Genomic DNA, 16298 nt, shown 5'->3' with positions numbered 1-16298 from the left:
ATAGTGAGACATTTTGTTATGAGCTCCTTGTAGGTTAAACAATCTTAGACTGTATAGCTACTAGGCATTTGTCGGTTAGGAGAACCTTATATATGGAGAAGTAAGAGAATGTATATAGAGGAAAGAATAGTATAATAGATATTAAAGACAGAATATTAGGTTCTGGTGGGGAAGGGATAGATTTTCTTTGGTATAAAAGAAACCTTATTAGTGGAAATTGGCGAAGATAGTGCAAGGTAGAAAGGGGGGGGTTATGTTGAAGCATGACAGGGGCATTCCCATTTGGAAGATAGCTGAAAGAGTAGCTACGATTTGAAATAAATATGGTTAGGTAGGTTGCGCAGGAGAAGTGGGAGAGAGTTCCACTTTTTTGCTAAGGAGTAGGAGAGTAGAAGATGGCCAGCAGACCATGCTTGTTTGTAGATCTGAAGAAGATTTTGGTTTCTGGATTGGAGTGGGCGGTTGGGTATGTAGGGTTTTAATGAGGCAGCGAGGAATGGGCAGTTGGTAGGTCTATAGATGAACTTGTGCGCAGTGGTGAGTTGTAGACAACTGAAGTAGTTGAGTAGTTCAAGCCAGTTTAGGGTGCAGAGGGAGTGGCAGTGGTGGGACAGTTTTTTTGAGTTATTTGCAAATTTGGAGATCTTGTGGGGGCTAGTGTCTGGCAGGTAGAGGGGCTGAGGAAGAGGTTGTGCCTATAGAGGAGACATATCTTTTGGTGGGTTTTCTTGATTGTGGAGTGGATGTGTGTATCAAATTTAAGTTCTTCATCTATGATGATGCCGAGAAGCTTGATGTTGGCAACGATTTCAAGGGGGGTGTTGCTTTGGGTCTGTATGGAGATAGAGGTATTATCAATGGTGGAGTTTTTGGTGGGGAAAAATAATTAGCTTGGTTTTATTTGTTTTTAGAGCTAAATGGTTGGACTGCATCCAAGTTTCTGTTTTAGAGAAAGCTATTTGGGTTTTGGTTTGTAGCTCAGAGGGAGAGAAGGCTGAGCAGACGATAGTCGACTCAAGTGTATTATTTAACTGCAAAATGTCTTCTGTAACTTGTTTTTGTATTGTTGCTTATTGTCTTGGAGTTGATTTCTGCAGGACTCCATTGAAAATGGAACATCCAAGCTGGGCATTTCTTAACTAATGTAATAAAATCCATGCATAAAAAATATTAACTTTATTATTTATTGTATTTTTGTATTACATACAGTTCATGTGACACTGTTTCCCGCCTGAAAGATGTTCACATGTATTTTTTTGTCTTCTTAGCTTTTTAACCTGTTATATAGACCATTTGTTTATTTATCTGCTAGTATCTGCTTTTGAAGATGAGTGTGTGTATTCACACATAATTTCATGTAACTACTTCATTTTGTGCATCTCTCTACAGTGTCCTAGTAAAACGTTTGGAACACTTGAATCCACCAAAGAATTTCCTGATGATGTTTTACAGTTTGCCAGAAACCATCCATTGATGTATAATCCTGTTTATCCAGTGAACCAACGGCCTATTCTAATTCAGACCAATGCAGATTATACCTTCACACAGATTGCTGTGGACAGGGTGCCTGCTGCAGATGGACAGTATGATGTAATGTTTATAGGAACAGGTATGCCTTTCTATATTTGTAACCCCCTGATAAAATATTTAAAAACCTTTTTGGGTGGGGGGTATAAACTTAGTTTTAAAATGTCACTTTATTCTATCATTTTGTTTTTTTGAAAGTCACTCTGCAGTTAGTTATTAAATATGGCAAGAGTAGGGCTGGACTTCGTAGACAGTCTAATATTCAAGAAAACACTTTGTGGAGTGGCACATAACTTTGAAGACATCTATTACACATTGCATTTGAAATCCCACACCCTTTGCCTGAGCACTGTGCAGTGTCTATGAATCCACAGTTTCAATTCTGTATGATACTGGAAGTCAATAGTTACGATAATCCTTTCATTTTACAATTATGTGTGGCAAAATTAGTAGGATCACTGCTGCTGCCTTACTCTAATATTATGATATGTATTCTGCTGTAATGTGACATCCAGATTGTTGGTGTTATTTCACTGGAGCCATCAAGTAGCTGAGGAGGAACCTTCATGATATAGGTGGTATCATGGCTGCAGAAGGAAACTGTAGTAGCTGTTGTCATGACCAATGTTTATTTCTTTAAAGCACTTTAGCCACCATTTTTTTAAGAGAAATATGCATGAAAGTACAAGTCAGCATGTTAACCATTCCAAGTAACTATGGTAAAACCATTCCCTTAAGCCATATTATTTACCATAAATAAAGCTAAAAGACATATTTAGTTTAGACTATGCAATAAATAATTGAAAGGGAAAATGTGAAATGTTGATTTTTCTTCAAAACAATGTTAACAGAATTTGTTAAGGAGAGCTTTTGCAACTTGTCATCTCATCATAACATGAATATTTGTTTACATGATACTTCATTTAAAAATATAAGGAGTTTGGATATAATTTGTTGTGGAAGTATTTGGACTTGCTAGGTAGTGATCTAACTTTAAATCAGTGTACTCATTCAGGGTACACTTGAACTTAGCCAAAAGGCCAATAAGCATATTTACAATAAACATATTAGTTCTTTTTGCTTTGTTTCTTCTTACAATAGCCATAATATCATTTTTTTTTTAGTACGAAGCTCTTCACTACCTGTTGTGCAAAATCAATTGAAGCTGCTACCTATGTCCACAGGCATCTTCAAGTTCTGTAGGTGTCTAATCTGTAGACATTTGGATTTAACAATGGAAACATCAGCCATGTTAAATATAACCTGGATGTTTTTCTCCTTCTGATTTTGATGGAGTAATTTATAAGTAGTTAATAGTATTAACTCTGGTTGTGACTTACACAATATTGGTAGCGCTATTGTAGCATTTAAAATATGTATATGGGAATGCTTAATGACACCATGTTCAGCTCACAGGAAAACATTTTCTAAATGCACAAATACGTTTATAGGTTCATAGGTTAACATCAGTTCCAGAGGAATGTTTGCAGTCTAGCCACATGATCCCAAATTGTGAATAAACATAGACATGAATAATTATTACCCAGCTAAAGTTCTCCACACTGAGAGCTTGAGAAACAGACCTGGGGAGTATTTAATATTAATCTTCAAGCTCTTTCAGTGACGACTTGAGGAACCACTTTGGCATATTTATCCTTGCCCATCTATTCACCCAAGTTGCACAAAGAGGTTCAGGGAGCTACTTTATTTTATGTCCAAGGCAAATGTTTTCCATAAAGGAGGAATGTGCTGAGAGAAATATTTATCTCACCAGCCATTCCTACTTATATTTTGGTGGAAATTGAGATGTCTTGAGTGGGTTTTTAGGGTATTTGTTTTGTAAATTTGCAGGGGGGGGTCACATATGACTGGATCCTTTGAATGAATAAATATGGACCATGCAGGTGTCCCCTCTCAAGAGTCTGTAGGAAACAGAAAAGAGAACAAATGTTGTGTGGTGAATGGTGTAACTTAAGGAAGACATGCCTTTGATTGTCTTGGTAGGGAAACACTAAGATATCTCAAGCAGAATAATATGCTTAGACAAGTACAAACCAAAGGTGGTGTGATACTGTATCATGGGCTTGATGAAGGACGAGTAGAGAGGGGTCATAACTTCCCTGGGCCTTGAAGACATACCTGTGATGATAGGTCTAGCTATATAAAAAAAATGACAGCACCCTATGGGGCAGCATCTACTTCAGCTCAGCAAGGGAATGTGTACTGTTTATCCCATTCCATGTCTAAATTAAATGAAAAAACTAAATCAGGGAGAATTGCTAACAGTAAGTTAATTTATAGCAGAGAGACTATTCTGGAAATTTGATCCTCTAGCTTGCTGTGTAACAGGTTTGCTGAGCTTCTGTCTGTGGGGCCTGTGAGGCCTACAGCACTTCTCAAGTTACAGGAGCTGGGAATCTGACTCAGACATAGAAAAAAATACCTAGTATGTACAGAAATGATGTTACTGGATTTAGTAAGAGAAACAAATGCAAGAGGTGTGAGAGAACATGCAAAAGAGGATCTAGGGCTGGAATCACTGCAGATCCATACAGGCCTGCACTCCCATCCATCCTGCTGGCAAATGTTCGATCACTGGAGAGCAACACAGACTATATAAAGCTGGAATTATCTACTCAAAACAAGGTGAGGAAATTCTGTGTGCTTATTTTTACTGAGACTTGGCTGAACTCTTAACATTAATGTCAATGCAGTCCATGTGGAGGAGCTGTCACTTTTTAGAGCAGGCAAAATACATTCTCATGCAAGTAAGTGTTCACTGCAAAAAGTGTTAAAATGTGTTTCTAATTATGTGCAGTATTAGTCTGTCCACCTGCATGTCCGTGATGTAATAGCTAGGTGTTATATGTGTAAATGTCTGTGAAAATAAGTCTATAACAAAAAATGTTTGACTTCAACAATTGGCTTAGTTTCTGGTGTCTTTATAAGGGGATCCAGTACAGTCTGCATGGGATAACCTGGTTGACAGGCCACAATGCTTTGCCAGAGATGGCCTCCACATGTCACCCCTAGGGTTACGGATCTTGGCCAAAGCTCTTGCCTCTCCCATTATGCCTTTTTTAGGCAATGTCCCAAAGACAAATCTTCCAACATAATCTGTCAAAAAGCAAATTGAAGGTCATGCTGCTCAATGCTAGGAGCCTTAATCTGAAAATGCACTCACTGGAGGCTCTCCTCACACTGGAAGATGCCGATGTATGTGCAGTCATGGGAACTTGGTTCACGACTGCAGAGAGAACCCCTACCTTACCATGCTATACCTCATTCCATACTTTTTGACCTCAAAATGAGGTCAGAAAGACTAAGGATGGTGGAGTCTCTATCTTCATTAAATACAGGGACACCTCCAGACTGGTTTACCAACATGATGCACTGGAATTACTCCAGGTGCAGCTGACAGTTGGCAACTCACCTATCCAAGTTGTAGCCAGCTATAGTTGTAGCCAGCTATAGACCCCCTTTCATGTCTCAAGACACCCAGATCTCCTACCTGGACCTACATGACTCCATCAAGGTACATACTAACTCTCTGATCCTTGGTGACTTCAACTACCCCACCATAGACTGGGTAAACTATTCCTGCACTAATGCACTCACCCAATGATTCCTTGACTTCATCAATTCTAATGCACTAGATCAGCTGGTTTTAAAACCCACAAGGGGTGATAACGTACTGGACTTGGTTCTCACCAACATGGGCGACCGCTGCACCACTCCCATAGTATGTTCTTCCCTGGTGAGAACAGATCATTGGTCTGTCTCATTCAAAGTTTCTATCCCACCCAACCCCTCCCCAGCCATAACCAGGCTAAAAGTGTCTCAAAAGCTGACTAAAACCTCCTTAGGGAAGGTATTACCAGCTTCATGCCACAGCCCCCCCCCCCCCAGATAATCATACAACTATGTTGAACAGTACTCCATTGCAGTATTCAAGCACCTGTACAACTGCATGAACTCAGCCATACCCAACAAAACTAAAATCTGCTCCTCAAAGAAACACAAACCTGTCTGGTGGACATCCTGTATCAACAGGCTTTACAACAAAAGGAAGAAACCGTTGTCCAAGGGTAAAAAGGAACAAATTCCAAATCAGAAAAACTCCCTCCACTGCCTCATCAAGCAAATTAGATCGCTAGTGAAAACCTCCAAAGCCAATTATGAGTTGAAACTAGCTTCCAAAACAAAGGGAAACCACAAGTCCTTCTTCAGTTACATTAGGAACCTCCATGGCAAAGCCCAAGTTTGTTCTGAACTAGTACTTAATGCACCATTTGCACTGATCCTGCTGACTTTGCCAACCTGCTGGCTGATAGGTTCAGTGCAAACTGCACCTCCTTATCACCCTCCCAAAGGCCCACTCGACAGCTCCAATACTTGTCCCACACCTGACATCTCTGTAGATCAAGTGTTAAAGGCCCTATCCAAGGCAAAGAACACAGCTTCCATGGGACCTGCTAGTATCCCAGGCTGTATTCTGCACTATTTCCAGCAAGAACTAGCTTTGCCAATGAGCACCCTATTCAACCACAGCCTAACTACAGACTTCATTCCAACAGAGTGAATAACTGCCATTGCCATCCCTTTGCACAAAGGTGATGCCACTACTGACCCAGAAAACTATCGGCCTATCAGCTTGACAGGTCTGATCTGTAAAGTCATGGAGCGTATTATCATGTTTCTCATAAACAAGGACATAGGCAATCTCCAAGCACTCAACCCCACCCATTTTGGATTTGTCAAGGGCAGATATTGCCAATTGAACATACTTAACTGCTTTGAGACTGTCACCAAGGCCCTGAATGAGGGAACATCAATACATACATCTTGCCTTGACCTGGCCAAAGTAAGCTGTATGTGATGAGGGAAAGTCAATACATACAGCTTACCGTGACCTGGTCAAGGCCTTTGACACAATCCCCCACTCAGGCATCATCAAAAAGCTAACACAACTTGGTGTTAATCCCTATCTACTCAGATGGGTGGCCAAATGGCTCACAGATAGGACCCACAAGGTCAAAATAGGTGCTGCCACCTCCAATAGCAGACCTGTCACTAGTGGTGTTCCCCAGGGATCTGTTATGGGACCCCTACTGTTTTGCATGTACTGCTCAGAGGTCCAGGCAAAGACAAAGGGCCTGTGGCTGGCCAAGTTTGTGGATGACTGTAAGTTGGGTGCGGTTATTGACTCCCCAAATGATATTAACATACTGCAAGAAGGTCTCACAGCTGCAAATAACTGGTGCCAAAGTCACTGCCTTAAGTTAAACACAAAAAAAATGTATTATCGTACCACTCAGCAAAAACACAGCCCCTACTGATTACCACATCAATGGCAACCCCCTAAGCACACAATCTGTGGTGAGAGACCTGGGTACTCAGGGTGACAAAAATCTCACATTCGACCATCATGTGGTGGTGGTGGTCAGAAAAGCCTTTTACTTGGTTCATCTTATAAGTAAAGGGATTGCATCCAGAAAAAAATGAGGTTATTACCTCTCTGTACTCCTCCCTTATTAGACCTATGATTGAGTATAATGCCCTGTTTGGTATGTACCTCTCCAACTACCTGCACCAACTGGAAATGCCACAGAAATACCTCACAAAGAGAATCCATGGCCTCCAACACCTATCCTATGAGGACAGGCTTAAATCACTGTCACTCTACTCAGTATCATACAGATTGCTCAGAGGTGATCTGTGTCTCACCTACAAGGCAATATCAGACCCTTCCCTGCTAGAGATGCTCCATATCCATAAGTCTAACTACTCACCCATTACCCACTCAATAGGCCTAAATCTAATATGCAGCAGCAACAAAACCTGCTGGAGAGACAGATTTGTCTCCCAGAGGCTGCCTCGTCTCTTCCCATACATGTCAAACAAAGTACCTCACTGGCCCTCTTCAAATGCAAACTTGATGGGTGGATGGGAAACCATAAATTTGTTCCAGAGGTTCCACCTTTGTCCCTCATTGACAGGAGTGACAGGTGCTGACTGAGGATTCTTTTTTGGGAATTAACTCTTGGCTAGGCTTGTAAGGGCCCCAGGGCCATTATCCTAGTAACCTCCTATGATCCTATGATCCTATGTTGTCTGCACATTGAGTTTGGAGACATGGAATTTCATTTAGTTTTTGCACTTGTATGCTTTCTGAATAACAATAAGGTTTACTTTGACTTTTTGACTTTGACTTAAAAGGATTTCCAAATGACAGTGGATACATGGTGATCAAAAGATAGCTCATTATCAGCAACAAAATTGTCTGGGTTCCAGATGACTGATTTAGCTTTCAAGGGTGGAGGGCTGTCACCTCTGTGGCAGGTGAATATGGAACCTTGTTTGTGAAGGACACAATGCTTCATTTTTTGACATTTACTTTAAGGCCATGGTCTGGGCAGCATTTGTGACTGCACATTGATCTCTCCTGGGGAATCTGGAAGTCAAATGAGGAGCTTATGACCACGCTGAGATTGAAGTCATCCACAAACTTAGTCAGCCACAGGCCCATAGTGTCAGCCTTTACATCAGAAAATAAATATCGAAGAAAAGTGGTCCTATGACAGATCGCTGGGTACACCACTGGTAACAAATTTTTTATGAGTGTGTACACCAACAGTAATAAATTGGGCTCTGTCCATAAGCCAGTTAGATATACAGTAGGTAACATAGGGGATTACATTCAGTTTGATTTGCTTATTGATAATGTTAGAATGTGCAATTGTGTCATATGCCTTTGCTGGGGGTCTACTTTAATTAAACAAAAGCGGAATACGTCGAATATGAATCCGTCGACACGTAAACAGCAAAACGCAGAAACGTCAAACTCACTAAATAGCAAAATCAGAAATGTCAAATTGTCATAGTTGGCCCGTCTGTGGTATAGCTCCGTAAGATAAGTGTGCGATAGTTACGGACCTTAGGGTTAGGGTGCGGGTTAAGGTAAGTGCATAGATAGGTAATGTATGTAAGGGTAAGTGTAAGGTTTTGTTAAGTGTATATGTGTGGAATATTTACTTTGTGTGGGTATAATTCTGTAGGATAAGTGTGCGGTAGTTACGGACCTTAGGGTTAAGGAGGGGTTAAGGGTAGTGCATAGATAGTTGTGTATGTGGGGTTTAGTGTAGGGTTACAAGTGGGGTTTTGGTGCTTTAATTTAGGGTTAGTAGTAGGGTTTTGGTTAGTGTATGTATATTTTTTTGTTGTTGTGTTTGCGTAGGTAGTTATGTTATGGGTGGTAGGGTTGGCCGACTATTGCGGTTTCATTGTTTAAATTTAGGGGTTTTGCGTGTTCGATGTTATCACGTTTCGCTGTTTATGTATCGACAGATTCCTATTCAATGGATTCTGCTTTTGTTTAATTGAAGTAGACCCTTTGCTGGGACTAGGTAAACAATATGAACTGAGTTTCCTGCATCTAATGCATCAGTCACCTGTTTAAAGAAGTCCATTGTTTTCAGGAGGCAAGATCTTCCTTTAACAAACCCAATCTGTCTTCTGTCTACTTCTTGTATACTATGTCCTTGTTAATGGGTTCCATAGTGATGTTTTCCTTTCCTTTACAGATAAGACTGGTGAGGCTTCAGTTGTCTGCATCAGTAATTAATTCCACCTTGTACAGTGGTATAATTACAACAGTTCTCTGTACTTCTGGTATGAATTCAGTGGAGAGGCTGAAATTAAATAAGGTTAGCAGAAGTCTGTAAGACAGTGTCTGGTACAATTAGGCAACCTTGCACATTGTCAGGATGCATGGAGATAATGTTTTTAGCTTTGGACATAACACTCAGGACTTACTCAGAAATAATTAAAAGGGATGGCATGGACATGCTAATTTTTTGTGGAAAGTTATAAAAGATGCAAGAGTAAAGTTTGACGTAAATTTGTCAACCAATTATTTTGTCTGTCTCCTCAGATAAAGAGTATGTGTGTGTTGTTGTTATAAGTTAGCTCTGTGCAATGCTGAGCATTAGTTGTAAAGTTTCTGACATGGCTGAAGAAGAGTTTTTGGTTGTCCTTAGCATGGGTGGAAATGTTCAGTTCATACTTATTTGCATCTCAGTCCATTACTAACATTTTTGAGTTCTCCTCTAGATGACTGGGATTTAACTTTTCACAAAAAGAGTAAGAATTTTTTCTCTTATTGTATAGTTTGTTTTGTACATGGGTTCCACCACTGAGGTTTACTCCTGAAATTAATATTATAAGGACCAACACCTTGATGTATGTTTTGAGGTGGGCATAGAAATTATCTCCATCTGTGACAGGCATCATGCTTGATGGGGTCATCAAGACAAGGAGGGAGCTGAAATTAGATCAGGTCATCATTTAATTAGAGTAGATTTGCCTTAGCAAAGTCCCTAGAGACAAAAGAGTTTTGTGACAGATCCAGTTTTACCCTAATAATGAATCCGATATCTTTTGATTGTATTGTGGTGTCATTCTTGGCATTGGTATGATACTGATCAAGGCAAATTGCACACCAGGTTCTGATGCATATTCGGAAAGCTTCATCGTGTCCATCATCATATGATCTAACAGGGTGTGTCTCAAGTCATTCATCCAAATGCACAATCACTGGGGGCATATTTGTATCTAATACAAATGGACTTGAGGGCTTTAGTGACCTTAGTGACATTGCAGATTCTGACACCTGAGTGGCAGATAACCATCGTCTTGTGTTATCTTAGCCTAAGTGATGGATCTATGTGCCTGACTATGGAATCACATATGACCATGGCCTTGCTGTCTTAACAGCTTCTCCTTGCAAGAAGACTAACCTTCTGTAATTGTGTTAGATCATGCTGTATGCTGGTTTTGATCTGTTGATGAGGGGTTATGTGTAGGATTAAGGCTTGGGGGCCTTAGCTGATGCCTAGACCTATGAGGTCTAGGTGGCTTAGGCTAAGATTTTTTAATAGCATCAGATTATGACAGTTTTGTGTTGAAAATCTGGTAGTGTTCCATAGCTTTGTAAGGCAATGTTTTGCTCACTATGTGCAATTGGCTGTTTTAGGGCTGCCTCCAGTTTAGTTAAGTATTTACACCTCTCACAAATGTTAAAAGGGAAACACATATTGACACATTCATGAAGAGCAACTACTCTTTTCCATAATGGCATTGCAGTTCCCCTCTAATGGATCCATCTTAACAATGTCTAAAACATGAAACAAAAAAAAACAAGTGTGCCCTGGGGAATCAGTACTATGCTTTGCAAGAGAATTCCTGCTTAAGCAATTTCTAATCTCAGAATTGTTCTGGGCTATCCTTTTCAGCGTAGAAATTGAGTTTTTCCCCACATAACAAAAAAAAAAAAAAAAAAAACAGAACATTTGTTTGGAGCACTGGTCTCTGTACATAGCCTTCTCAGTGTTGCTATTCCCAGGCACTTTGCTGTTATACTTCTTCTCCAAGTTAGGCAAATGAAAAAAATCTCTGCTGCTCATACGTTCACAAAAGGTAGAGAAGGGGGGAGACATTTAAATGTATCAGGAATCTCCCTGCTGTCTTTGTTAACTGGTCCTTATAATTAAGATCTAATGCTCCTGCCTTTTTTAAAAATATAAGAAGGGCCAAGGCTGAGAATCTTGCTCACGAGTCTGTTACTAGACTGAATAGACGACTTGTCATGAATAACTTTTTTGATCTTGTAGGCATTTTTGCTGTAGGGGCCATACTTCTTTCTAACTTTTCTTTGGTTTGATCAGTGTGAAGAGACCCAAACACATGTAATAAGCTTCTCTGGGGTTAAAGTATGGATATGTCATCCCTTACTTTGAGGTCCTGAATAGGATCTAGAATGTGTCTAATAGTCGCATTTTCATATACCATCACAAAAAGCCTCTGTGGAGGTCATACAGGTGCTTAAAGAAATTACCCTATTCTTTAAACACTTGACCTATCCTCATTCCATGTGATTTTATTACATTCCTTGTGGTCATTTGTATGTGCATTCTGCTGATATGAAGAAGTAACTTAACCCAAGTAGCCTTGTGATATGTGTCATGGTGAAGTTCTTTTGACTGCAGATGCTTATACACATTGAGGTTCAGATAAATTATCTTGTGGAAGTCATAATATGTAGTAAATTTAAAAAAATAAGTCAGTTATCCAAGGTGAATAAATTTAGAGTGATCCTTCCAATATGCTAAAAATATTATCAATAAATCTCCAAAAGCACTTAATGATGCACTGGAACTCTACGATTTACACCTTTCACTCTCCCACTTACTCAAGACCAGGTGCCATAGCTGCTGCCACAGTAATTCCACATTTTTGCCAAAAAAAGTTATTACTCAGCACCAGATGTAGTGGATTTGAAATAAGGATAATCTCACCTTGCAGGACAGTGTTTCCCTAACAATGGTATCTCTCATGGACAGTAATCATGTAGCATCACTGTGTAGAGTGCCTCTACATAAATATTCACCAAAAATGAATCCACGGAGAGAGGAACCATTTTAATTTTCCTCAGAAAATCACGAGTGTTCAGAATGAAAGCAGAAGCACACTAGGACAAGGTTTTATGTGATATTCCAAGAAAATAGTTCTTGGTTCAGATATACTACCTTACCCTAAAACAAATAATCTGCTGGGTGGGTCCTGAATATTTTAGGAGGCTAAGCAACTCCAAAAACTCTTGGCAACTTACAGAGAACAACTATTAAAAAGTCATGCTGTCTTCCATTAATAAGGTCATCCTCATAAAGTAGTTGTAAAGTGCCCAAAATGCTCATATGTGCAGCATCCACAGTCTCCCAAGTTAATTTTGTGATAAAAATCTATTACTGAGTACATCTTCAATCTTTCAGCTGTATTTCACTATGTCAGTAACAAATATTCCCCTTCCCTTGTCAATTTTCATAAACTGAAATGACTTATTTAAATGCTTATCTCTGAGTGCTTTAATTTCATTCCTGCTCATATTGTATAATGTCTTGTGGCAGAGTCTGTTCAGAATTCTTCTAATGTCTGACTCACATTCTGTGGATGTCTTATGAGGTTAAGCAGCTTCACTTATTTTTTGATAACACCTAGGTGTAAAATTTAGTTTAAGGAGGCTAGTTTATTACATGTTTTTCTCTTCTTCAAGTCAGACTCTGGTCTAATTACCAGTTTTAATTTTTGATATGTTAATTTACTTTGGTTTATTACTTTTTACTTCAGCTTATTTCTTCCAAATTTTATGTGTTTTAAGGTTCTTCTTAGTTTCTGATTTTTTTCCCTGTAATGTTTTTTTATCTGACTCTTCCATTTTAACTACTTGTTATTTTTTTTTTTGGTATGTAGAGTTCTGTGCTGTTTCTGATTCAGTCTGTGATATGCTGTCTGACTGGCTTTGATTGGTGTTTATTTTTATTATGTTCATTGTTTTATTTATTTTTGTTTTTATTTATTTATTATTTATGTTTTTTGTACTTTAGCTCCAGTTTTATGGTTATGTGCTGAAACATTGATTTCCACTTGCACTTTGACTACTGTTCTGAGATTGCTTTAGGCTTTCTGTCTAATTTGTACTGTTCATTTGTATCTGTTAGTTTTATTGTTATTTCTTTTTATTTTAATCATTTTTTTATGTATTGGCTCCTTCAGTCAGAATTTGTTCATCTGGGTATTTCCTTTTTTATGTATTTTTAGGATTCTGTTTTTAGTTTCTGAGCACAGTAATTACTTTTCTCCTTGTCTAGGGGGCATTATTTTACATTTTTGGGGGACATGTTTATATGTATGTATATATATATATATATATATATATATATATATATATATATATATATATATATATATATATATATGCGTATATAGATATGGGTCTACTTCAGATAGTTAAATGGCCATAACATTGACACACATATGGCAGAGACAAAAACATCCCCCCGGATTTTCAAAAGCTTGCAGGAGCTCAAGCAGGCAATATGTCTGCCGTGCGATCCAGGACAGCCCAGAGGGGCGTGCACGAACACTCCTGCACTAATCTTGCACGGACTAAGCCCTGGTATGCAAATCACCCCATTTGCAGGTGAAATCCATACAAATGAGGTGATTTTTGCAATCCAGAAAGCTCGCAAAATATCCGTGCAAGACTAGTGCAATCTGCATAAATGTACTCGGTTAGTAACCGAGTACATTTCTGCAAAATCAAAAACAGAGCTATGACAGCTCCAAATAAAGGTGGCATATGAAGTAGTAAGCATCCCAATGGCCAAGTATAAGGCCATTGGCATTGCAAACAAAACAAACAAAAACAAAAAACAACCTTTCTTTTTTTTACCCAATCTCGGCTGTTTAAGCATAGGGCAGCTGCGCGCAAATGGGATTGGGGGAAAATAATAAAATAAACCTAAAATAAGCATTCTAACTAAAATCAGTATTCTAGTTAAAATAATAGGAGCGAGTAACAAACTGAGCGATATCCAAGGAATAAGATGAAATACAGTTTTATTAGCACTTTTAGAGGGGTCGGTGCCTCTCCTTCTTCAGACAAAATATAAACCAATTAATCAACCTTATATAGTGAAACAAGTACGACTAATTAATCAATTAAATCAATAAAAACACATTGTCATTCTTTTAAAAGGGGAAATGTTGCTCCTATAAGAAAGTATGTGTGAAGCAATTTTAAAAAGACAACATCTTCTATAAAATTAAACAAAACTAAAAAGTATGTAATACCTATTGTTGAAAAATGTATGTGTATGCTATCCTGTATGCCAGTCGCATAACATTTTATTACAAATCAAACCAATAGATGAAATTTGTATGAGACAATTCAGATGTTTTGCATCATATAGGAATAAGACGTTGTAAATGCCTATAAATTTAGCATACAACCACCTTTAAGTAAAAGCCTATTAAAGAAATAAGATAAATGTTTTTGCTACCTACTCAGAATATACAAATACAAAACTTGTTGTGATAATAATGTATTGTGAATGACAACAGCCAATCAAATGATATCTGTTAAAAAGTATATTAACTATACCATATTCAAATAGCTACTTCTAGTGTGTATATAGTACAGTGTAACCGTAAAGAAACTTTTTAAATTATTAAGGTGGGTAAATATAAATATAAATACTCTAACATCTTGTGAATAAATAAATAAATATATATACAGAAACCTAATCCTATAATAAAACATTTTGTCATATATAACAAAGTAAAATAATTATAAATGTATTGATATAATATGTAATATTCTGGTGTCATATTAAAATATACATTAATCTTAGTGAAAGAAGAAGCAGACTACCTTCTTAGGGCTAAATACTTCAAAATACATTTTATAGAGACATACTCATTAAGGCCTGGGAACATGTGGGCCACTGTTCTAATTTGCCACATAATCTCATCTATTTCCAGTTGTAGTTGCCAGGGCCTCCCTCTTTCATCAATTAGTCTTTGTTGTAGTATAGTAAATTTGAACCTATGATCAGGATAGTCAATGGTGTGCCTAGCTAGGGCATTAGTTGTATCTTTTTTATGAATGGCATATTGGTGTTCATATATGCGCTGCTTGATCTTCCTTTCGGTTTTACCAATGTAAAATGCTGCACATTTATCACAACAAGCTGAATAGATGACGCCCTTAGTTTCACAATTATACTTGCCATTAACCTTATATGTTTTCTCTCTAATGGTAACCTTAGAATCAATGCTCAAGTGTCTACACTGTTGGCATAACCCACATCTAAACATTCCATGGTTCCTACCATATAGGTTATTCCTCTTTCTTTCCAATAAGACTTTAAGATTAGCTCCTTTTCTATAAGTTATTTTAGGCTTTTCTCCTAAAATTCTGAGGAGCCCACTATCCTCAATTATTAGAGACCAATTTTTGTTTAGCATATCCCTTATTCTAAGGTGGTCTAAAGAGTAAGTACAAAGGAAGCTAGTTTTAAAATTATATTCCCTGTTAATGACAGCCAAATTGTGTTGGTTGTCAATATTTTCAACAATTTGGTCTGTATTACTCTGCAAAAGGGGCTTAAAATGGCCTATATTTCGCTTATAAGTAACTTCCAAGACAATGTTAGCCACCATAGGTTCAGGGTAGCCTCTATTAATAAACATGGAGGCCAGAAGCTTACATTCCTCTGCAAAATCAGACTCATCAGATACCATTCTAGCTGCCCTTACCATCTGCCCTTTGACAACAGCTCTTTTCTGATGGTAGGGGTGGCTACTGGTAAAATGCAGGAAGGAATTGGAGTAAGTAGGTTTTCTGTAAATTGTGCTTTTATATCTGGAATTTATTGTGTCCTTAAACAGATTGATATCAAGAAAATTAATGTTGGTGTCATGTATACTGTAGGTAAATTCAAAAAAATCGGTCATTTGTGATATACTAGTGATGAATGTCGGAACTAAGGCTTTCGGTCCCTTCCAAATCAGGAACATGTCATCTTGGTATCTAGTATACCAAGCGACATGATCCTGGAATAAAACGTTGCTAAATAATAGGGTGTTCTCCCAATGGGCCATTATACAATTAGAGAAGCTACCTCCGCAGGGTGACCCCATTGCGACCCCAGTTCTCTGTAGGTATAACTGCCTGTCAAAGACTACATAGTTATTGGTTAAGACAATCTCCAGTAGGGTTTCTACCAAATAGTTTTCTCATCAATATGTCTTAATGTCAAAAAATCTCTTATCCATTCAAGTCCTAAGCCTTGAGGTATTACAGTGTATAAATCCTTTACATTGATTGTGAGAAAACAAAAGTCTTGTTGGAAATGCAGTTTACTTATATT

The 16298-nt window shown here is 38.2% G+C and overlaps 1 protein-coding gene across 1 annotated transcript in view; it reads left to right on the top strand.

Moving 5' to 3' along the window:
• SEMA3B (semaphorin 3B) overlaps positions 1-16298 on the top strand; it is an 898347-nt gene that overhangs the window by 715213 nt on the left and 166836 nt on the right. The window contains exon 12 of the mRNA XM_044078181.1: positions 1390-1609. Within this exon, the coding sequence (XP_043934116.1) occupies positions 1390-1609 (220 nt within the window). The remainder of the gene's footprint in view (positions 1-1389; positions 1610-16298) is intronic.

Source organism: Protopterus annectens, chromosome 7.part0 (assembly GCF_019279795.1).
Source record: "Protopterus annectens isolate FY-2018-M chromosome 7.part0, PAN1.0, whole genome shotgun sequence".
NCBI lineage: Eukaryota > Metazoa > Chordata > Ceratodontiformes > Protopteridae > Protopterus > Protopterus annectens.
This window is presented reverse-complemented; position numbering and strand designations above follow the sequence as displayed.